Source organism: Hyperolius riggenbachi, chromosome 5 (assembly GCF_040937935.1).
Source record: "Hyperolius riggenbachi isolate aHypRig1 chromosome 5, aHypRig1.pri, whole genome shotgun sequence".
NCBI lineage: Eukaryota > Metazoa > Chordata > Amphibia > Anura > Hyperoliidae > Hyperolius > Hyperolius riggenbachi.
In genome coordinates, this window is record NC_090650.1 from 257,586,935 (window position 1) to 257,606,769 (window position 19,835).

Here is a 19,835-nt window from a genome sequence, read left to right on the forward strand (position 1 = left end):
AAAAAGAGCAGGACAATATTTTTATTTGACGAATTGTGGGAAAAATTGCATAGCGGTGTGATTGCTATGCAATTTTATTGCACTTCTATACAAAGTGTAAGAGCTCAATCACACGGAAAACTGGAAAAAATCGTGACGCAGATGGATCACACTAATATCGACGCAGTTTCCATTAGTTTCACTGTTCTTAGCGTTTGTGATCCACAAGCGATTGGCATCAGATTGCAAAACGCTGGTTGTTGAAAAGGGCCCTAAGGGAGACTTTTGTCAATGCTCTAATCACCTCTACCAACTGATAATTCACACTTGCATAATGGTGTAAAAATATCAAAGTTGCTGTGAAGATTAGGGTCAGTTTACATTAGGTTCACTACCAAGGAGGCTTCCCAGGTTGGGCAGAAGCTGCCCAACAGACATGCAAAGTGGAATATATGGGAAAAAACGGACCTACAGGATAGCATGGACCTGTTCATATATGTCCATCTCCACTGTGTTTGGGTTTGTTCATTGCGGTTCCACAATGCACAAACCCTTTTGGAAAGCAGATGTGTTGCAGTAGGTAGAATGGAACACATCTGGCAGTGGATACTGGAACAGATTGCCAATGTCCACAGCATATCCATACTATCTATACAGGTATCTTGTAGCTCTGGCATAGTGTGAAGCAAGGCTTATGAGCTTTTTGACACTCCCTGTGCTGCAATAACCTACAGAGAAAAACTGATCTCAAAACTAAGATAAGGCATGAGATGTTAGCCTGTATGGCGTTCACACCATTCAAAGAATAGACACTCTAAGAGGGAGAGGAAACCCGAGAATACTGGGCAACTGGATACACAATTATCTTTACAAATAAAGATGTAATATTAAAAATCAATAAGAGGGAGATAATAACTAGAGATAGGAAAACTTTCACTAAAATGTGTCTGATCTCTATTCCATCTTAATTAAAATATATTTCTATAGACTCAAAAGTATTACTCATTGCTGGGAAAAAGAGGGAGACATATAGAGACATGCCCCAACAAAAAGAAAATAAATATGCTCATACAATTTTGGGATTATACAAAATTCTACTATCGTATTAGATGATGAAACCCCCACATAAGCCACTTCGGGACCTCACGCAGTTAAATCTACGGATGGATGTTTATGAATGCTTAATTCTGATACTGCATACATTAAAATACCCTGGCTTAAAACGCACTTGCCGTGACATTGAGCACTCGCTGCGCTAACTCAGCTGTCAATAGACAGCTAAGTAAGTAGTATTAACCAATCAGGGGCAATTTTATTTGCTCCTGACCATGTGATCACAGTGATTACAGGGTGAAAATGAAAAAGTGTTCTGGTCCTTTAGGGGGCAGAGCACTGTGATACTAAGCAAGGAAGACCGGTTGTGAAAGTTGAGTAGGGACTTTGCCTCTGAAGAATTGCTCAGAGTTTTACAACTAAGGGCTGGTTCAGACGGACGTTTGCAGAGCGTTTACTGCCAGCGTTCGGGGCTTGGCGTTAAACGCTCCCATTCAAGTGAATGGGAGCGTTTGTACCAAGCTTTTACGCGCGTTTGCACAAACGCGGCGTTCGGGTCCCGATTTTCACTGGCGTTCAAGGAGCCCCTGGAAGCTACATGTTGCTTCCAGGGGCGGTTAACCGCGACGGGTAATGTCCCCCTAGGGGAAGAAAAAACGCGACCGCATCCGAACGCAATGCGAACGCTGCTGAAAGCCTGAACGCATCACGAACGCAACGCCATCGAAAGCGACGCCTCCAAACGTCCGTCTGAACCAGCCCTTAGCACATAAATGCTCTACAATGGCTAAAAGCTCAAATACTGTCTGTAAGGTGTTAGACATTTTAAAACCCCAGCCTTTGTAAGAAGGTTTCCTTAACTGTTGACCAATTTAAGACCAGACTGAGATATTTATGTTTTTTCTAGAAAAACAGGTCAATACATGATAAACAGCCCCTCTATATGATAACTGCTTTGGTGGCAATAAGGTTTCTCCTTTTCACACTATATGACTCTAGTAGTTACTTAGTTATGCCATTGAGCAAATCAACTGCACATGGGCAGATAAAGGGGCAGCCCAGCACTCCCTACACCTCCAATGTTTTCCCTATTAGGTTCACAATTCTCCTCTGGACATTTGCCTATCCCTTCCTCACTACTCTCATTTCTTTCCCTTTCTCGCTACTTCCAGAAACTTACCTTAAAACTGCATTTTTTTCTGGAAACATTTCCTGGGTGTCTAACTCCGTATGGCATTGTAATACAATGTAATAGGCAATGTAGGCACATGGTGATAAGCCCCTGCAGGATTTACTTCAATCTATCTCTCTTCTGGTGCTAGTACCACAAACAAGCTATATTCTCCTAGCCTCCCAGACCCAGATATATACAGTGAGAAATCTCCAGAAGCTGATGGATTTTTTTCCTTTTCTTTTACAAACAAATAGATACAATTGATACAACCACTAGGGTATGGATAACAGTTTTTCATTTTCATAAGATTTATTGCACCCTTTGTACTGTTTGATCTATAGCTTCTTTGTGAAATGAAACATTTTCAATAAAAAAAAAAAATGTTTTTAGTTAAAAGAGAAAATCCCAACCTTTCTACATAGAATAAATTCATCAATCCTTAACACACGCTGGGGCTGCAATAAAGATACAGTTACCATGCTCCACTGGTGGAAACATGACTTGATTGAAAAAACTGGTTGAAAGTAAGGCTGCACGATTTTGCGGTTTAAAACCGAAACCGTGATTCACATGCAGACGATCTTGAGATCGTCAGTAGCTTCGGTTTTTTGTGCTACTAGCTGCTCAGCTACCTCCCGCCGGCCGACGCTAATCCCTGGCTTCTATGCCGCCCCACTCTGTCTGCACTGCATCTCCCAGAGACAGCGTATCTGCTGACCTCACAGCCTCTGCGACGGGGGCGGGGCGCTGTGCACAACTTATGCCGGGAGACTCAGGAGAGTGTGGCCGCTCAAGCAGAGCTGTTTCTGCTGCATCCGCTGCTTTCTCCCTCCCTGAAAAGGATGACAGGGAACAGCTCTATGGAGAGAACAGGCAGCTCCAGCCGAGAGAGTGTGGGATGCTCTCCCCCCTCCTTCCTCCAGGAAACTTCAAAGGCTGCCCCGTGAAGTAACTTTTTTTTCCAGCTGTGTGATTGCACGGAGGTGGGGGTGGGGAGATGAGTGTACAGTGTTTGCCTGTGTGTGTGCCAGTGTGTGTGCCTGTGTGTGTGCCTGTGCGTGTGTGTGTGTGTGCCTGTGCGTGCGTCTGTGTGTGTGCCTGTGCGTCTGTGTGTGCGTCTGTGCGTGTGTCTGTGCGTGTGTATGTGCATGTGTCTGTGCGTGTGTCTGTGTGCGTCTGTGCGTGTGTCTGTCAGAGCGTTTGTCTGTCAGAGCGTGTGTCAGAGCATGTGTCAGAGCTGCACGGTTTTGCGGTTTAAAACCGAAACCGCTGCCCGGCTCAAGCACTCCGCAATACGCCGCACATTGTTAACTGCCACCAGCCCAGCGTCCTCACAGAAGGCCCCACCTGCATATATGTGCAATTTAGTGCTAAAGCTTGCTTTGAAAAAAAAAATTGTGAAAAAAAATCAAAATCACAATTTCTGAGTGAAAAATCGCAATTTCAATTTTTCCCTAAAATCATGCAGCCCTAGTTGAAAGTGTTGTCCAGTCTCCACTATTAACCAAGTAACCGCAGATCATCTACAAATAATTAAAGAACTTATTTTATCGGCCCAGTATAGAACAAATGCTTTTATAACAACAATTTAGACATACTAGTTTGACTTTTAACGAGTCATAAAAAAACTTAAATAGTAAAATCACTCTTTCTATAGCACTTGACCCCAGGATAAGGGGGCCATCACCTTGTCAAAACCAGTCCCACCCGCTCTGACACCTTATAACAATGTGATACATTGTATTCAAAACACATTTTGTTCACATCTATACTGTTGTTAGACATTCTTGAGAATTCGGTATAACTACGCCTTCATTATTTTTGTTCCCTCAGTGTTAGCGTTAAATAAAAACATTGTGGAATTAAGAAATAAAGCTGCATAATTATACTGCATGACTTTCAGATTATTGCAAACACCTTTGTGCCTGGTCCTGTTGAATACTTACTTGAGATAAATCTCCTAGTGAATTCCATGCTTCCCACTTTGCCTTATTTACAAAGTCCAACATGCCTGGCTTTGGAGTACTACATGTTCCTTGCGTAGCCTACACACAAAAAAAATACTTATAAGTATTTTACAATATTATACAATATTCTGAGCATCACTTTAGGTCACATGCAATCTTCTTATACAATGAACCCCTCTAACAATAAGATACAGTTGTCATTACACATGGAGGTTTTCAAACTAGTTGGGAAACCTCTGTGAAAAACAGCCACTCATGCCAACTTCTTCCGTTGGTGAGTAGAGGAGTATAACATTGCCAAGGATGTGCTGCTTTGACAGGTTGGCAAAGTATACAAGTCTAGCATAACACACAACAAAACTTGTGTCCATACTCTTTTATTTGCCCATAGAGTTGTGATTTTTACACAAATGACATTTGTGGACAAAATCCTTGTTAGAACTTACCGGTGGCAGTATTTCAACGAGTCCACCAGGATGGCTGGATTCTAGAGAGCTATCCAGTTCTGCCCCTAATGGACCAATCAATTTTGGTCCCTATGTTACCCTCCTCTTAATCCACCTTCCTCAGTTTTGTTAGAGTAATACCAGGCAGGAAATGTAAAGGGAAGGGGAAAAAAAACACAAAACATAATTCCCCCAATAGGGAAATAAGAAAGAAACAGGGAGGGAACTAAGGTAGCCGGAAGTTGTAACAAGAGTTTAACCCCTTGTCCTCCAGGACAGCTAGACACTAGAGAGACCACTGAGGTGTTTAACAATTACCTTAAGAAAGGATGATGTTCTGCAACACTTTGCTCGCAAAAGATAAAACTTGACTTGTATAAGGAATTGTTCTGCGCATACTGGTGGGTGGATGTCTCGCTCCTCTCGGCCCCAGTATGGTCTGAGGCGGCGACAGAGGTAGTGTCAGCTGACAGGATAGTCAGCTGACACTTAGGCAGGGGCTTATGTAATAAATATAAATATAATGGATGCTGACCCTGGCTGCGATTGAACCCTGGTCTCTCAAGTCGGAGGCAATGCTTTTAACCTGTATGCTATAGCTGACACACAGTCAGGATGTTTTGCTGGTTAGTACTGGTTAGTCAGCTGACATGTAATGCCACCTGTGTCAGCTGATCTCTCTGTTACCTGACACTTAAACAGGATTAATGCCTGCGTGTGATTGGCTGTTGTGTGCATGTGACAGGCTACTGATTGGATGCTGTCAGTATTTAAACCATGCTGTGACAGTTGCATGTTGCCCGTGATAGCTCTAGCATGCTGGTTGCGCTGTATACCTGCTCTTGTTATTGGATTATCTGGATTTCGACCTCTGCTTGTTTACTGGATCTCCCTTGTCTGCTGCCCGAACCGACCTATTGCCTGGATTAACATTACAACTGTTTGCTGCTTGGTTTTACCTTGGATACGTTCTTCGACCTCAGTTCTGCCTACCCCTCCTGTACTGCGAGATCTCTGTTTACCCGTGTATAACCCTGGACTGTTGCTGGACTTTGCTACTCTATGTTCTTGTTTAGGCCTGGAAGTTTATTTGCTCACCTTGCATTCAGCTCCAATACCTTGCACACTGAAGGCCTAGGTGTAACCGAAGTCGGGTAGGTGTCTTCTCACCTCTCGCTCAAGCGGGGACGCGCTACATAGGGTGAAGCGCGTGGAGGTAGATTGGGGCATTGGAGCTGATTCGTGAGTGGATATTCCGGCCTGACAACTTGAAAGCTGATCAGCTCTGTGGTGCTTTATGAACAAACAAACAAACACAGAACATTTATATCGCGCTTTTCTCCTGGCGGACTCAAAGCGCCAGAGCCACTAGGACGCGCTCTATAGGCAGTAGCAGTGTTAGAGAGACTTGCCAAATGTCTCCTACTGAATAGGTGCTGGCTTACTGAACAGGCAGTGCCGAGGTTCGAACCCAGGTCTCCTGTGTCAGAGGCTGAGCCCTTAACCGTTACACTATCCAGCCACTGATAGACTTGTCCAAGTTGATGCTTTACCAATTTGTTCTAAGGATGCCCAGGATTTTTCTGTCCATTAAGTGGAGAGGGATCTTGTAGAATGAGCTTTAACTGTATCTAGAATGAACTGACCTGCATTACTACCAGTATATGCTGTACTAATTGCTCCTCTATGCCATCTAGCAATGTTGTACTTTGAGATTTGTAAACCTCTCCTGAATCCCGAGAAATGGCAGGTTTGACCGATCTTACAAAATCAAACTTTGATTTTAGTAGGTCCTGGATGATAGCGGGCCTGATCCCTGCTAGTGAACTGAGAGCCTCACAGGAGCACAATTGTTTGCAATGACACATTCTGGTAGGAAACTTTACATGTGGAAATTGCAGACATTGTATTCAATTCAGAGCTGACAAAAGCATGAAAACTAACCATACAAAAACTACGGTAAGTTTGTTGTGTGTGAGATCGTGTGCACCTACTAGAGCTGTATGCACCAGGTTCAAAGAATATGTGAAATCCCTAGAGATGGGTGTGTGTGCTGGCAAATGTATTGCACAGATGCAACTGCCTCCACTTTATGGGGTAAAAATCCATTCCAATACCACACAGAGGGAGGAACCGAGAGCAAATGTTACTATAACATGAAGCAAAATTAATTTATGAAACCAATGTTTGCGGTCCCCTGCAATTAAAACACTGTTTTCTTAGCAAACACTAATACTCTGGTTAATCTCATAGTCAATATTGACAGATGTGTAGTTAATCCTTGGTTTGGTACTTTCTGGTCTGGTGCACACCAAAAACCGCTAGCAGATCCGCAAAACGCTAGCGGTTTTTGAAGCTTTTTTTCTTATTATGAAGCATTTTGCTAGCGTTTTGCGGTTTTATGTAGCATTTTTTACTTAAAGTGAAGCGTTTTTGGTAGCGTTTTTGGGTAGCAGATTACAGATATTGTTACAGTAAAGCTGTTACTGAACAGCTACTGTAACAAAAACGCCTGCAAAACCGCTCTGATCCGGCGTTTTATCAAGCGTTTTTCCTATACTTAACATTGGAAGCAGAAACGCCTCCGCAATCCAAAAAATGCTGCAGCCCGGGAGTTTGCGTTTCAGCTTAAACCGACCCGCTCTGGTGTGCACCAGCCCATGGTAATACATTACCCAAGCGTTCCGAAAAACGCAACCGAACCGGTCTGGTGTGCACTAGGCCTCTCTCTTTATTTGATATTTGCTTTCAGTTTATTTTTAAGTGATTCAATGTCATGTTCATGCAACGTCAGTTTCATGTGACTGTTTTTCTTCCCCTCACTTCCTGCTTGGTCTTTTCATTTATGATCACCCTAGCATCTGACTGACTCAGTTCAGCAGGAGGCTGGCATGCTATTGCGCTTTCCCAGTGAGAGGTGGCAATGCAGGCAGATAGGCAGGGAGATCTACAGCTCATCATTTGGTTAGTACTCCCTGCTGGACAGGAAGTAGGTCAGTGGGGATTCCCGGGGATCCTGTCATATTCCTGTCATTCCACGCATGTGCACCAAAACGCCATCGCCAACCTTTTTAAAAAAGGTATGCGTCACCCATTGATTTAAACTATTTCCGCCGCCGTGGCAGTCTGGTAGTAACATGCTGTTGTCTCTGCATCAGGCGAGCAGCTGACCAGACAATCTCGGTGCACTGCAACAACCGCAATAATGTGCAAGGCTCCAGAGCCTTGCATTGCCTTTGCGGCACCTTGCGGAAACAGAGAGGAACCCAACACAGGAATCCTAGATAAGTGTGAAAGGGGCCTCAAGGTGCGGTTTTAAGGATACAGTGCCTCGTGCCTTCTTCTATGCTTGTATGAAACCATTCACAATGCAAAATATTAAAATGAGAAAACATTCCTCCTTGATAATAGACAGTGCTGAACAGCAGGGAGGGCAACCTGTACACACCAGAGGAAGAAACATGAAAATCAACACGTGCCTAAAAAAGCGCCCCTTTACTAATCCATGGCAAAAAAAAACTCCCACCACAGTGTTGCCATTTTTGTTTTTGTATTTTGATGCATTAATAAAGGTGCCTTTGTAGACTAGTGTGGATTTTCCGTAAAATATTAAACTCACAGGACAAGACCTTCTTAGCAGTACAGAAGCTGCCCCCCCATGGAGAACCTTCAGCTTACATTTTTTGTTGTAAATAACCAAAGGGCATCCATAATTTGTATTTACTTTTAACGTCTTTATTCACCCTCTGAAAATGCATAATTTATGAAATTAATTGCACAGTTTTCTTTGATATTTGTTACTAAGAAAAATCAATCTGCATAAAACAAGCAGCCATTATACAATTACAAACACAATAGAACTAAATATGAAAACTAAATGTAAAAAGCTAAGATTTTTTTTTCCTCTCTCTCTCTCTCTACTGATGGGATTTTTAACAGCTGCAAAGAAACATCCTGCTAAATCAGCTCAGTCAGCTGTAATTAATCTAAATAATAAGACTGTGAAGTTCTGCATACGAATGTTCTCTGACTGGGCTAATTTGTAATGACATAGCACCCATAATTCTGATTGCCGTACATATTTATGGGGTTAGCAGAGCTTGTGACAGATTAATATTGACTAGCTACATACATAATATAACTAACATATTATGTCAGCAGTTATAAATGGCAATGAGCCTCTGACAATCTAGTGTGTGGATGAGTCACTCAATACAGTTTCTATCTGTGGGGGTTTACACAGTTTATGCTAAGGGAAAAAGAGTAAACACTTTCTAATGGGGTTCTTAGTCTTAGACACACTTCTCCATTGTTTTACCAGAAAACTCTTCTGTAAATGTGTCTGCGGTCTGGAGAATCACTGCGCATGCACAGTCCCGTCCGTGCACGTTCCAACAACTGCTCTTCTGATGCCAGGGATACATGCACAGTTAACTTTCAAGTGGCAGGAATTTTGGAGCTGACAGCGGGAAAACTTAGAGGACCCGATGCCGCCAAGGAACCTGACTGACTACAGGGGGCTGGAAGAAGTCCCAGGTTTACATCCATTTCAGGTGTGCTTTAAAGAAAGCCTACAGTACTTAAAAAAATTGAGTCTCTAGCGACATCACAAAATAAACTAGCTTTCATGATCTTCTCTGCGGCAACTATGACTATCACAAGAAATTGGAAAAAGCCCACTGTCAATTTTGGGGAAGACAAATCACAAATCCTTCATGGTTAATGAGAAATTGACTAGTATTCTTAAAGACACCCATAAGAAATTTTAAAAAAAATCTGTTATCCCTGGCTAAGACTAGCACATCCCTCAATGGACAATTCCTTAACAAGGCTGTGAGATGGACCCCCTTTCTACCTTCTGCCTTCTACTCTCTACCCTCCTACTCTCTCCCTCTCTCTTTTCTCTCTCCTCTTTACCAACTTTCCACCCCTTCACCAATAGACGCAGCATAGATGTTCAGCATTCTGTCCACCCTGGCTGACAGACTACCTCAGTTTGAAGTTATACCAGTTAACCCTATTTTGACTGGTACCCCCAATCACTTTCATAATTGCTCCAGATAGTTGGCTGTAGACCTCTGGAGCATAATTTGTGCTTCAATTCGCAACTTTGATCCAAGTTTATGTATATGTTTATATGTTTCTCCAGGTTCCTTTTTATTATCTGTTTAATGTTGTCCTTTTTTTTTTACTTGTGATTTTCTCCACTATGATGTTTAACATGTTCACTGAGCTTTGTCATTTTAAACAAAACAAAATAAAATCCCATGAAAAAAAGAAAGCCTACAGGGAAAATAAACTGATGAGATAAACAATTGTATGTATAGTCCAAATTCTTTGGAGATTGGACTTTCCTAGGATCCCTCAGCCTTGTTTTGTGGGGAAAGGATAAAATCTGTGTTAAGACATTTGACAGTCTCATGTACTAGACAAACAACTAGACAGACAAATCTTAAACTATTCACCTTGTTGTCTGTCCCCTGCATTTATTGTATGTATTTTTCTCAGCCACACAGGAGTTTACAACCCCTAATTACTCATCATTGTGAATTATGCTACAGTCCGACTGCAGAGAAAATGTGATTAACAGTTCTGACCTTTTACAGTAAGAAAAAAGAAACACGGAACAGTTCTAAGCAGGGTTGGGAATGTACAAATATATATTTATCTCATTATTTTACATACCACTTAATGTTTAAGGATCACCAAAAAGCAAGAGGGGTTAATGAATTATAGGCATTAATAGAGAAGTCTTGTATAATATTATTTTGCTGGAATTTGGCAGCCCATTGCACAGCAGAATTAAAACAAACAATCAGCTTACAATGCTATCCTGGTGACATAAAAAGAGCCATCTTCCCTTATAAGCAGTGAAAAGTAAAAAGTGAAAATAACCATGCTGCTTTGTTTTCTCTAATACGTTTTTGAAGAAAACAATGTGATGTGTATTTTAGTTCAATGGGTGGTGAAAGTTAAATGCACTCAAAAGCAAGCTGAATATATGCAGCTATTTTTTCCACTGTGAAAGCAGTAGAGTGTTGTACAGTGTTAGCTATCAGTAAAAGTAAGAAGTTTTGAATCGGGATGATACCATTTATTGCCTAACTTATGCAGTGTTGGACTAGGAGCTGGAAAAGCTGAGGAAATCCACTTGCTGGCCAAGCAGCAGCAATCAGGTGTTGCTGCTCACAGTGAAGACTTGCTGCAGGTTTCTATTGGGAGTGATAACACAGGGTTACTGCTGCTTGGTCAGCAGGTGGATTTCCTCCTCCCAGTCTGAAACTGAACTTATAGATAAATAAAAAGTAAGCTTTCAGCCAATAATAAGCCAAGCCCGATGAATGCTTATTAGCCGTAAGCTTACTTTTTATTTATCTCTAACTTAGGTAACAGATGGTATCATGCTGATTTAAAAATTCTTGCTTCCATTGTGAACAAAGACCTGTTGAGGGAAAGTTGTTTTTTACTGAAAGTTTAAAGGTTGCTCTATACATTGGCAATAGTAGTCAAGAGCTGCACTATGATAAGATTTCTGAACCTTGAACCAGGCAACGTGGTTAGTAATCATAAGCAGCAAACAGCATATGTACAGCAGGGCTTCTTACTGAAATACTAGCTGTGATCTCTCTGATGATAATGATACAGGATTCATGATATGGAGAAGAGAAGATGAGACAAAGGAAATACAATTATCATGCTTATTATCAACAAAAAGTAATATCTACTAGCCACTGCACCCAGCTAATTTAGGTGAGCCCCTGGCTGTTGTGATGTAAAGTGAGCGACAGCAGAGCGTGGTGGTGGAGCCGGCCCTGTGCTGTGCTTCTCCGCCCCCAGAATATACTGCAGAACATGGTGCAGCAGGAAACAGTACTTCTCTCACCTCCTATGTGCACCAGCGATGTCTATCTATCCACGCTGCTCCCCGCTCACTCTAGTGCTCGGCATCTCCTCCTGTGTGTGGTGTATAATCACACAACTTGAGAAAGTGAGATGCTGGGCACTAGAGTGAGCGGGAAGTGGACAGACTGACATATCAGCAGTGCCCAGAGGTGGTGAGAAAGGCTCTGTTTCCGGCTACTCCCATATCCTGTAATTTATACTGGGGCTGGGGATGTACAAAAACTGGGAGGGGGGGCAGGGAGGCTCTGGCCTGGGGCATTAGAGAACGGGGGGGGGGGGGGGGGGGCTCAGGGCCGGTGGAACACAATACAAGGGGTCTCAGGACCAGGGGGAACACAGGACATCGGGTCTCAGAGCCAGGGGATTACAGAACAAGGGGGGCTTAGGACTGGGGTCTCAGGACCCGGGGAACACACGACAGGGAGACTCCAGACTGGTAGAACAAAGGTCGGGGGGGGGGGGGTCAGAATAGGGGGACTCAGAACCCTGGGGAAGACACGTCGGGAGAAACCTGGGACAGAGGGAGCTCGGAACCAGAGGATCAGGGGAGCACATGACCAGGGATAACACAGGAACAGGAGAACTGAGGACGGGAAGACAGGAACAGGGAAGCTTCGGACCAGGGGACCACAGGAACAGGGGGGAAACTGGACCAGGGGAGCACAAAAACAGTGGAGCTCAGAACAGTGGGAACACAGGACCAGGGAAGCTCAGAACAGGGGGAATACAGGCAAGGTGTCCACTAGACTGCCAGGGAATGCTGTATAGGGGAAGGTGTCCACTAGACTGCGTGCAGCCCTACCCGGCTATTTTTCCATGCCACCTGACTGAAAATAAAATTCTGTGGAGACCACTGTTTATATCTGTACTTCACTTGCTTAACCTAACAGATTTAACTGTGGTAAAAAGTAAAGAACAGCTAACCAACAAAGACCCAGGCAGGCAAAGCAAAGTAAAAAAAAAAAAAGCTATGCTGTTGTAGTATTACATTTTTGCTGATTATTCACCTTTTCCTTCCATGGTGGAATGAATGTTAGACTTTATGAAGTTTATTCATATCCTGTCGTTAAATAGATAATTATATATGCCCAACTTTGTGCTTCCAAACACTTTGAAGTGTACAGGTATTTTTTCAAGACATATACATAAAGCATTTCCTCACCTGCTTAAACAAAGCATACAACCGCAGTTTCACCTCGTTGCCAGGATCCTTTTTCAATGTTTTCAAGTCATTCTGTGCTTTCTCAAAGTCTTGTTGACTTGCATGCATGTGTCGTGCTGTAGTGTGAACACCACCAACTGCAAAATGTCTCCACTTACTGGTTCTGGTTCTACAGGGATCAAATCAGTAAGATCACAAAGTTAATCATAGCATTAAATAGCAAAGCTATTGATCATGCATGTAACATAAACACAAACAATGTACTGGATAGATTGTCATATGACTTGTAGCCATCTGTGAACATTTTAAAAGCATACCTGAAGTGCCATGTGACATGACAAGATAAACATATGTACATATAGTACTAGCCTAAGAAATTATCAGAAATCCCATTCTGTTTCCCAGTACAGCAAAAGTAACAAACAAACAAAAAAACAATACTTGTGTTTAATATCAATGCAAAACAGCTTGGCAAACAACTTGTCAATTCAGTAGTTTCCTGAAAAATAAATAGAATCCAAAAGGCTGTTATCTGTCAGGGAGAAGGCAGGTTTTAGTGTAAGAAAGTTCAGAAGGTCATTAGTTCTATATCTTTTTCTGCTAAACCAGTGTTTCTCAACATTTTATAAGTGTGTACCCCTTTTAAAACCCTGTACTCATCGAGTACCCCTATCATAGTAAACATGATCACAAGTACCCCTTGACAAATATATATTTAATCGTAGTACATGATAATTGGTTCTAAACAATGTGCAAGCATTTATTATTGCTTTTAATTTGCTAAAATACTAATTTGATGCTGTTTAAATAAGAATTATAAATTTTCTAAATTTCTAAATTTGTTATTCTTGGTTAAGTATATCAAGCCCGAGTACCCCCTGGACCCATCAGAAGTAACCCCTGGGGTACGCGTACCGCATGTTGAGAACCTAGGTGCTAAACAAAGCAGAGTGTGGATTCTAAACAGCAGCTTTGACAATCTGATGCAATCCTAGTATAGATGAAACCGTCATTCTTAAAATAAAAAATGTCTATGTCACAAATGTTTATTTAGCCATTGCAGTGTTCTCCCCAGAACAAAATGGCATAAAATAGTAGCCGGGTGGCATGAAAAAGTAGCCGGGTGGTGCAATATGAGAAAATGCAGGGCCTGTGCTTCTGTGTGCAACCCTGCTTATAGTATAGGAGGAGGTGAGCTAATGACAGCCGGGTGCCCATCAAAATTAGTGGGGTGGAGCACCCGGCTAAAAGAGCCTGGGGAGAACACTGCATTGGTACTATACTGTACATGCAATTATTTCATGTTAATTTTCACTTCAGGTTCACGTTAAAAGAGAAAACCTGGCAACAATATCAGTCAGGGCCCGTTTCCACTTGTGCGTTGCGATTCCGTTGCGGAAAACGCGTCAACAAATCCGCATGCGGGTGCGGATTCGTTCGCGTTTCCATGCGTTTTTTCACGCGATTTCGCTCGCGGTTTGCTCTATGCGGTTTTAACCATGTCAATGCCGGTAAGCATTGACATGGGTTTTTAAGCGACAACGCATGTGAAAATGCATGGAAAACCGCAAGACAAAAACGCTTGCGGTTTTCCTATTACATTACCGGCGATTCGCGTGCGGGTGTGCAGCATGCGAATTCTGACGGGTCTGCCGTGCAGATTTTTTCTGCACAGCAAACCGCACAGAATTCCTGACAAGTGGAAACAGACCCATCCACTCGTGTTGGTTATGCGAATCTGCATGCAGAAAACGCATGCAGATTCGCTCTAGTGGAAACGGGCCCTCAGTGCATTTTAAACATGGAATCATTGCCACTTGTAAGGTCTAATATATCCCTCACATGATACCAGATACAGAAGGTCTTAGAAAGTACCCAGCTGAACACTGCACAGACAACATGTCAAGAGAGCAAATCATGACTTTCAGCGGATCTAGACTGAAATGCAGAAGTGTCCAAAGAATATAAATCCAAAAGCAGTTCAAAAAGCAATAGTAAGGGTCACATACCTCCCAACAAGGCCCCGAAAAAGTCAAAGGTTACTCTGCTCTTTCAACAATGCATTTGGTTGAGTAGTAATCCCACTTCCTCAGGTCATACTGTGCGCTTTTGCTTGCGTTTTGCTCTGGCGATTTTCAGCGATTAATGAGAAAAAAAAAATCGCCATTCACACCTGGTGATTTTTTCGCAATCGCATTTAGCGCTTCTATAGCACTAAACGCAATCACCGGGAAATCACCTGAAAATGGTGCAGGATACAAATTTGCATTTGGCAATTTGCATTAATCGACGGCGATTAACGTAAATCGCCCAAGTGAGAACGGGCCCATAGGGTATTATGGCACTAGCGGTTGAGCGTTTTGCCGAAATCGCTGGCAAACCGCTCAGATGTGAACGGGGCCTAAGGAATCTTTTAGAGCAAAGAAGAAATTCTGAGTTTCAGACCACTGGTGCCTAACCCTAAGACAAACCCCCTTCCCCACTGTGGTGCCTAACACTAACCACAGCACCCCCACCCCTCCCTGCACATTCACAACCTGACGCCTAACGCTAAACATACCCCGCTGCAGAAATACCCATACAATGTAAAATTTGTACATACAAACAAAATAATATTACAAAAACTATAACGTTGTAAATTTCAAAACGATAACATTTAAAAAAATGTAAATGCTCTAATGTTGAAAACAATATTTATCGGGTGCCCAAATTTCTGCTTTGGACACCGTATTAACCTCCCTGGCGCTACGCAGTTTCCGATGCTGCGTCCGCGGGAGGATTTTTTCAAATAAAAGTTGGATAAATTGCTTAAGCTAGCGCTTTGCTAGCTAACTGTGGCCCCCCAAGTCCCCCGGCGCCACTGTGATCCCCCCGATCGCCGCCGGCAATATTTACCCGTCCGCAATCCCGCGAGAGCCGCAGCTTCACCATGTAGCTTCAGTCGTCGCTGTGGCGACAATTGGACATGACGTCATGCGCAGTCCCGATCCTCCCCACAGCGAAGCCTGGAGCTGATTGGGAGGCTGCGCCATCGCGGGATCCCTGGGCGGTACGTATAACGGTGGCGATCGGGGGAGAGTGGAGGGACTTGGGGGGTATGCTTAGCTAGCAAAGTGCTAGCTTAAGCATATAAAACAAATTTTATTTAAAAAAAACCTCCGGGGGCCATGCGATCCTCTCCGGCGGCTAGCCCGAATGTAGGTCGGGCTTACCGCCAGGGAGGTTAATGATATTTGCATTAGTGCCTATGGGGGGCCCCAAATCGTCCATTAGCCGCAGGCGCCCACATTTCCTGCTACCGTGAGAAGTTCCATGTAAATGAACGGAAGCATTAGGACTCTTTCACACTGTATGCAGGAAAACAGAAGTTTTAACTGATTAGTTGTTCCATCAGGCTCGGAAACCACTAGAGCATTTTTTAGAGCATTTATGGAGCGCCTTAAATTGCTAGCAATTTCCCTAAATGCTCTGCCAATGGATGGGACAGATTCCACTACAACGATTGCGGTTAAGCAAATCACAATCGCAGAACATGCAGTATTTTTGAAGTGTTTCATTCTCATAAATTGTATAGAAGCAGGGAAATAACTCCCAAAATCGCTTGCAAAACGCTATCACCAATCGCTAGCGAATACTATAGCGCTTTCTAGTGGGTTCCGTGCCTAACAGTGCATTGTGAAAAAAACTTTCTTTTGAAATGTAGATAATGTGAACTGAGCCACAGGGAAACATGCATTACCTTCACATGAGTTCGTTCAGTTATAACTGACAGCAACTGATTTAGATAAGGTGCCCATTAATGGTACAATTTTTCCTTCATTCAATCTTTGGATGCAATTTTTATGATCGAATTGTACGGAACACTGTGCTGTGTGTGGTGCAAATCTATGTGAAATGATTCTTTGGTTGATTGGAAAATGAAAAAATATTGATAGTAAAGTTGGATTTTATGATGGAATCGGAATGTAAAACCTTCATAAATTATTCCGTTAATGGAAACAATCAATAATTGTCTTCCAATTAGTTTCGATCATTCAAATCACATTGAAAGATCAAATCTTATAGAAAACTCGTACCATTAACCTCCTGAGCGCTACGCTGCTCAGGAGGTTTTGTTAGTTTTTGCCCGCATAATGAAATAATTTGCTCACATGGCTGTAAACCTATAGCTAGCACTAGGCTAGCTAGTAAAGGTGTCCGACACCCCCGATCCCCGCCGCTCCCCCGTGTATACATTACCCAGCCTGGATCCAGCGATCGGCGCAGCCGCACTATGGGGGGGAGCGCACATGATGTCATGCGCAAACTCGATCCTCCCCATAGAGAGACTGGAGCTGTGCAGGGAGGTTGCGCGGGCGATCGGGGGGATCCGGGGGTGCCAAACACCTCTACTAGCTAGCCTAGTGCTAGCTAGAGGTTTTACAGCAATGTGAGCAAATTATTTTATTATGGGGGACTCCTGGGGCCAGAGAACAGTATGCCCAACACAGTGTCGGAGATACCGCTAAGGAGGTTAATGGGCACCTGTGAAGTAAAAGAAATTTTTTTTGCAGGGAATGGTCTGCAATTCCCGCAGATAAAAGTGCGATCCCTCCCTGAATGGAAATAAATATTCTAACTGCGTGCATGAAAAAAGGCGCAAGGAAAAAAGGGCCCGGCTGGATAACGAAATGGTGGCGGTGGATAATGAAATCTTAATAACGATAAATATTGTTGTCAAACTTGGTTAATGATAAATACAGTTTTAAAAACTGAGGACGGAAGATAATAATGAAAAGATATTAACGTTAAAAAACATTACGTAATTCAACAATACAGCTTAAAGAGAGTCTGAAGCGAGAATAAATCTCGCTTCAGACCTCATATATAGCAGGGGCACGTGTGCCCCTGCTAAACCGCCGCTATCCCGCGGCTTAACGGGGGTCCCTTGACCCCCAAATCCCCCTCCGTGTAGCGGGGGAGCGCTTCCTGGTTGGGGCAGGGCTAACCGCCGCAGCCCTGCCCCACGCGCGTCTGTCAGCGCGTATCTCCGCCTCTCCCGCGCCCCTCTCAGTCTTCCTTCACTGAGAGGGGCGGGGGAGAGGCGGCGATGCGCGGCTGACAGACGCGAATGGAGGCAGGGCTGCAGCCGTTAGCACACGTGCCCCTGCTAACTATGAGCTCTGAAGCGAGATTTATTCTCGCTTCAGAGTCTCTTTAAGGAGAACCCGGGGTGGGTTTGTGACATCAATATTAGGACAGAGAGGCACATTGGCACACAATGCCCAGCCTCTGGGTCCTTACAGTGTGCCCCCAGTCTCCCCCCATGCACTGCTGTCCCCAATTATAAAAACCGCCAGGCTAGCGACATGCAGATTGTCGCTGGCTGGCTGTTTACCTTGTGGCTGCCACTCAGCGCCGCTCCCCTGCCTCCTGTATAGCGCAGCTCCCTGCCTGTGTCCCTTCCCTCCCTGCCTCTATAAGCCGATTGGAGAAAGCTTACAGAGGCGGGGAGGGAAGGGACACAGGCGGGGAGCCGCGTTATAGAGGAAGCGGGGGAGCCGCGCTGAGTGGCAGTTAAAAGGTAAACAGCCGACTAGCGACAATCTGCGTGTCATTAGCCTGGCGATTTTTTTTAAATGGTGGACAGCAGAGCACGGGGGGAGACTGAGTGCACACTGTAAGGACAAAGAGGCTGGGCATTGTATGCAGAATGTGCCTCTGTGTCCTAATATTGATGTCACAAACCCACCTTGGGTTCTCTTTAACCCAACCCTACTCTCACACAGAACCTGGGTGGTGGTGGTGCCTAAAACTAATAACCGCTCCCCCCTCCCTGGTGTTGCCTAAAACTAACCGCCACCCAGGTGGTGCCTAACCCTAACCACTCCCCCTGGTGGTGCCTAACCTTAACCACTCCCTCTGTAGAAACACCCTTTTACACATAGAATATCTTTGACTGCATAAAATCTGTGCATACAAACAAAATATGACAAAAACTATAATGTTGCAAGCTTCTACAACGATAACATCAAAAACTGTAATGTTCTAATGTTAATGATTTTCTCCATATTAACGATAATTGCATTATGAGAGTCTATGGCGGCGCTCTTTTCGTCCACCCTCAGCCAGCATCCTTTTTTCCTGCTACCTTCTAATTGGTAACTTTTCCAGTTGTCCTTGCAAAGCCTGTAGTGATACTTCAGCACCACTGCTCTTACACCTTCCAACTGTTTCATCACAAATACCAAAATATTGAAATCCAAAACAGAGGTTTTCCTAAGCACAAGTATGATCTCCTACAGCAGCCAGTGACTGTAAGCCTATAACCAAAGGTCACATTCCTGTTCCCATTAGTGACAAGGGAATAAGGTGATGCATTTCATATATATGTAAGGCTAACTGATGTTTGTACTATACAAATGCAGCACAATGATTACTGGCTCGATCTATTAATGGTAACAATGCATGGTAACAACCCCCATGACTTTTCACCTACTTTACTTGCATTATGATATCATAGAATGCAAATTCGTGTTTTTGACCGAAGAAGCAAATGCTCACCCAACTGTTCTAGAAAGTGGAAGTCGCAGTGAGTTCTGTAATCGCAGTGAGCCTTGTACTAAGCACAGGGCAGCAGCCATAGATTCTAGCTCCCGATTCACTGTATAGTAATTATTACACAGTGCCCGGTGCGAGTGACAGCTAGCAGCCCTTCCTCTTCCCCCAGGGCTCTCAATCAGCGCTGCCGTAACAGAGACAGAATGCAACGCACCTTCTGATAGGATCTCAGTCAGGCTGAAAGTCAGGACACGCTTTTCTACAGCAAATAATATTGCTAGTGAACGTGCCTCATCTTGTGGCAGAAAGTAGCACTGCAGTTACTGGCTTCCTGCCAAAATTCACACCCTTTATATATAACCCGGCTCCGGAGTCTGAATAGTGTTCAGACATCTTCAAGTTAATTAGCAAACAAGTGCCTCTAACTAGAAAGTGCATATGTCAGACAGTGAAAATAAGAGGGCAGGTAGACCGTACTGTGTGATGTACTAGCAAAGGTTGTATGTGATTGTGTGTGTGTGTGCGTGTGTTTGGGTGGGGATACTTAGGGCTCTTTCACATTAGACAACGCATGCAGGAGCCTTTCTCCTGCACGCGTTGTCTGCCTGCGG

The 19,835-nt window shown here is 43.7% G+C and overlaps 1 protein-coding gene across 1 annotated transcript in view; it reads right to left on the reverse strand.

The window, feature by feature from the left end:
* Nucleotides 1-19,396, reverse strand: part of LOC137518678 (enoyl-CoA delta isomerase 2-like) — a 43,196-nt gene extending 23,800 nt beyond the window's left edge. Inside the window, exons 1-3 of the mRNA XM_068236835.1 lie at nt 19,228-19,396; nt 12,685-12,853; nt 4,153-4,251 (exon numbers count right to left, since the gene is read on the reverse strand). Coding sequence (XP_068092936.1) covers nt 4,153-4,251; nt 12,685-12,853; nt 19,228-19,307 — 348 coding nt within the window. The 5' untranslated portion in view covers nt 19,308-19,396. The remainder of the gene's footprint in view (nt 1-4,152; nt 4,252-12,684; nt 12,854-19,227) is intronic.
* Between the last annotated feature and the right edge of the window lie 439 nt (nt 19,397-19,835).